This window comes from Schistosoma mansoni, chromosome 1 (genome assembly GCF_000237925.1).
Source record: "Schistosoma mansoni strain Puerto Rico chromosome 1, complete genome".
NCBI classification, from domain to species: Eukaryota; Metazoa; Platyhelminthes; class Trematoda; order Strigeidida; family Schistosomatidae; genus Schistosoma; species Schistosoma mansoni.
Window position 1 is genome coordinate 45,401,067 of NC_031495.1, and position 4,775 is coordinate 45,405,841.

Genomic DNA, 4,775 nt, shown 5'->3' on the forward strand with positions numbered 1-4,775 from the left:
ATAAACAATGACGTTTAGTTTTTTTTTTTTGAATTTGGGGACTGATTTTTATTCATTTGTGCATTTACTAATTTTAGATAGCAGACCCAACGAGATTCTAACTGATGCTTGTTATGTAATCAATATTTTAATGATGGAATTATGAAAGAATATTTGAGTTATTTATAATTCGCCAGTGATTATCTTTTTTTTGTTAAGTCTATCATATGAGATAGGATACTTGAATAGAACATGTTATTTAATATAATAACTCAATCAGTCAGATACAACGTAGGACCAGGCACATATAATATGCATCGGTCAAAATTGACATACCTCGTTAGCACAACAAGATCAACACCGGATTCATAGAAGTAGTTAATTTAGTGGTGATAATATATAAAAGAAAGATTGTATATAAGGTTATAGTACAAAAAGAAGGAAGACAGATATGAAGCAATTTTAATCTCAAGGTTTAAGGGAAGATATAGAGTGTATAAACTTTTAAAGTTTTCCCATCCATTATCTATTTAGTTATGAACTTATTATCTAATCTGACAGTAAAATGAGGTTTTTGTTTGTTTCAATCATTATGTTGTTTGTAATACCATCATGTGCTAATTTACCTAAAATGATCGAATATCCAAACAAAGGTTGTTGAGTTTTTTATAACATTTTCACTCATATTCTTTATTGTCGGAAATTTATAATCGTGGATTGGTTGAAATTAGACATTAACACTACTGGATGCCGTCTCAGTGGTCTATCGGTTAAGTGCTCTGGAGCGAGACTGGTAGGTCCTGAGTTGGAATCTCGCAAGTGTGGGATCGTGGACGCGCACTGCTGAGAAGTCCCACAAAAAGACTAAACGGCCGTCCAGTGCTTCCAAATTTTCCATGATGCTCTAGCTTCAATCAACTTTTGATTTCAACTATGAAAATTTATAATTTTCTGAAATGTTCTACTGTCACATTGAAAAATCATTCAGTAGAAATAAGATAGTAGATGATTTTCAACTGTCATGATTTTAACTTTGAAAAATACTGAAATCTCCACAAACCCCCTTCTAAGTATATTTATTTACTTTTTGTTCGAATCTTCACAATAAGGATTTAGGCTATCAACAAACGAAATAATAGGCGTCCGAATCCTGGTTTCGTGCTTGTCGTAATTCCATGGACCAATAAATAATGAATACGCTGCATATGTTTTTCACTTAAAAACTAAAATTCAATAATCAACAATATAAAAGTTATACTCTCAGCAACTATTATTGACCTGCACATTTCATGGATTTAGCAATAGAGATGCAAACCACAAAATGTAATCGCCCGTGTGCACCACTGGTTCGGAATCAGGGTTTCCCAACTCCTCTAGGTATATCCTCCATATCGACCAACTTGGTTAAGGCGCCAGATACTCGCTTTTCGTCCTCTCAAATTCGACGTAAACAACAGTACTGCCGTGAGAAAGCGGTGGTTATATGCACGTGGCCATGTGAGAGTACTTTGAGATGAAGAGTTGACTCTCTTCACTCTTGTTCGTATCAATGTATTTTGGGCATCACTAAATGAACGAGAAAATGTTTGAAACTGCTGAATATTGAAACTCGATCTCAGTCATAACCAGTAATCAGAAAAAAAAGTTTAAAAGATAGAACAATTAAATTCTGCAATGTTTTATACAATCCTATAACAGGTTTTTCATTGTAAATCTATGGATCAACAAGCAACAAGTTATTTTAACTAATAGAGAAGATTTATTTAAACTTAGCTTTGTGTAGCGTTTAGTTCTATGAAAATTCACTTGGTCACGTTCATATAAGTAGGGGTTGTAAGTCGGTCAATATTGTATTATTCTATAATGATACTTTTTAAAAGATACATATTTATGAAAATTTTCTAAATGGACAGATAGTTATTAGCTTTAGTGCAATAATTTAAGTCAGTAGTTTCATCTTGGAGATTTTATTTCATTAGATTCTAGTTTTGAATACAGTTCAAACATGCTAAAAGATTTAATAGTTTGGTATTTGAAGTATTCTAATCTCTTTACTGTAATTGGTATTGATGACCGGAGATCATTGTCTTGAATGTATTTGCTATTATTTATTTATCAGAAGGGGTTTTGTGGAGATTTAGTATTTTTCATAGTTGAAAGCGTGAGTCAATTGAAGCTAGACCACCATGGAAAACCTGGAAACATTGGACGGCCGTTTCGTCCTATTATGGGACTCCTCAGCAGTGCGCATCCACGGACCCGCTCTCGCGAGCGAGATTCGAACCCAGGAACTACCAGTCTCGAGCCGAAGCCCTTAACCGATAGACCACTGAGCTGGCATCCAACGGTGTTAATGTCTAACTTCAACTGATCCACGAAGTTGAGCAACCATTCACCAATTGTCTTCAGTGAGTCCCTATCTCACAACAGACGTGGTTTTGAACTCCACTGGTCACTGCTTCTCACTAGAGCTCCTAGATATACTTCTAGAGGTTAAGCGCTCGTGCGCGAAACTGATAGGTCCTAGGTTCGTATCTCACGAGGCGGGACCGTGGATGTGCACTGCTGAGGAGTTCCACAAATAGGACAAGTTGGCCATCCAGTGCTTCCAGGTTTTCCATGGTGATTTTTTACTACTGAGTATTATCGAGTCTAATGGTAATCTGCAATTAAGATATATCGGTACACGACAAGACAATGGGATACTCTTTGTTAACATTATGCTTTATAACTAATTAAAACTAAATACTGTGAATATTTCTCTCTCTTTTACTCTATATTTTTGTTTAACACAAAAGTAGATAACTTTAAAATTAAACATTATAATCAGGGTTAACTTTTAAATGGAAACAAATCATAAATTCAACCGAAATAGGAAAAAGTGTGTAACCTTGATGTTACTATTCCTAACCATACGACATCATCTTTTTTTAGATTTCAATTAAGTATGCTTAAATTGTTTTATAGAATGTAGACGTTTGTTTAATATATAATTATCAGAAGGGGTTTTGTGGGGATTTAGTATTTTCATAGTTGAAAGCGTGAGCCAATTGAAGCTAGACCACCACGGAAAACCTGGAAACACTGGACGGCCATTTCGTCCTATTATGGGACTCCTCAGCAGTGCGCATCCACGAACCCGCCTCGTGAGATACGAACCTAGGACCTATCAGTTTCGCGCACGAGCGCTTAACCTCTAGAAGTATATCTAGGAGCTCTAGTGATAAGCAGTGACCAGTGGAGTTCAAAACCACGTCTGTTGTGAGATAGGAACTCACTGAAGACCATTGGTGAATGGTTGCTCAACTTCGTGGATCAGTTGAAGTTAGACATTAACACCGTTGGATGTCAGCTCAGTGGTCTATCGGTTAGGAGCTTCGGCTCGAGACTGGTAGGTCCTGGGTTCGAATCTCGCGAGTGCGGGTTCGTGGATGCGCACTGCTAAAGAATCCCATAATAGGATGAAACGGCCGTCCAGTGTTCCCAGGTTTTCCATGGTGGTCTAGCTTCAATTGACTCACGCTTTCAACTATATAATATATAATTATTTAGAGATCTCTTTTTTTCTAAAAAAAATTCGTTAGAAATTGTGTTAATAATAATAATAATAATAATAATAAAGGCTTACTTAAAGATTAATTCACATTTTTACTTGTTAAATTACCTATAAACAGTTGTTTTACTTTATCCTATCGTCTCATCCTTTGCCATTTTTTTTCAGGCTCCTGAAGTTATTCGTATGGAAGGTGAAACACCTTATACTAACCTTTCAGATGTATACGCATATGGTGTAGTGATTTATGAATTGATCACTGGTCAATTACCTTATTCTCATTATAATAATCGTGATCAAATTTTATTTCTTGTTGGTCGAGGTTTATTGAAACCTGATCTAACTGTATGTCGTGCAGATATTCCGCATCAATTACAACGTTTATCATTAGATTGTTGCAGTTTTCAACGTGAAAATCGACCACCATTCTCTCAGGTAAATTAAACATTGTTTTTCTTTAAATTCATTTAGTATTGTTTGTTTGAATCTTCCCATTGATGCACAAGAACGTGGCTATCAGGACTCAGTGGCCGAGTGGATGACGCGATGGCGTTTGAAGCGAAAGATACTGGGTTCGAGTCCCAGAGTGAATATCAACTCTGAGATGCAGGTACATTCAGTTGACGAGTCCCAAATAGGATGAAACGTGCGTCCTGGATTCCAATGCTAGGCACTATTCATCTTTGCTTACCATTGTTTTCTTTGTTTTAATGTCAATTAATTTTCATGATTTTATTGTATTTTGAACTATTTCGCGATGAATTTTTACCTAGAATCTAATTAACAAACAACTTTTAGTCTAGCTTACTTTAGTGGAAGTTTGTATTCCAAATGATTAGTTCATGTCACGTTGTCAGTCAGTCATCAACAACATAAAACATGTCCTTTATTCATTTATTTGAACACATAAATATTGGTATAAAGGAGCACCGAATACATATGCACCTCACAAATCTCATTTGGTTTGTGTGGGGCCCGTGATACTTCCCAGGCGTCCAAACTGAAGCAGGTGGTTTTCTTCGGGGGCCACACCCGGAGCTTTTGACCTAAAGGTCTGATCCACAAAGCAGGGGAGCATCGTGAGGAGGTGCAGTCCCATGGTAGTCAGTGACCAATGATTGATTCATACGCCATTTGTTCTCTCAGGATACTGGAGTCCATGTGCACCATTGGTTTGGAATGAGGGTTTTCCAACTCCCCTAGGTGGACCCTCCGTGTCCACCAACCCTATTGAAGCGCCGGA

General features: G+C 36.7%; 1 protein-coding gene and 2 non-coding genes across 3 annotated transcripts; 2 read left to right on the forward strand and 1 right to left on the reverse strand.

Annotated features, from left to right (window-relative positions):
* The first annotated feature begins 3,331 nt into the window (after positions 1-3,331).
* On the forward strand, positions 3,332-3,399 carry Smp_tRNA_00915_Pseudo_CGA.1.1. The gene has a single exon. It is a non-coding gene (tRNA).
* Positions 3,400-3,788: 389 nt separating this feature from the next.
* On the reverse strand, positions 3,789-3,980 carry Smp_196440 (serine/threonine kinase; the record flags this gene model as incomplete). Its single annotated transcript, XM_018794582.1, has 1 exon — positions 3,789-3,980. One exon carries the CDS (start codon positions 3,978-3,980, stop codon positions 3,789-3,791), a length of 192 nt encoding a protein of 63 aa, XP_018648981.1.
* A 73-nt stretch (positions 3,981-4,053) lies between these two features.
* On the forward strand, positions 4,054-4,124 carry Smp_tRNA_00359_Pseudo_TTG.1.1. The gene has a single exon. It is a non-coding gene (tRNA).
* Positions 4,125-4,775: the final 651 nt, after the last annotated feature.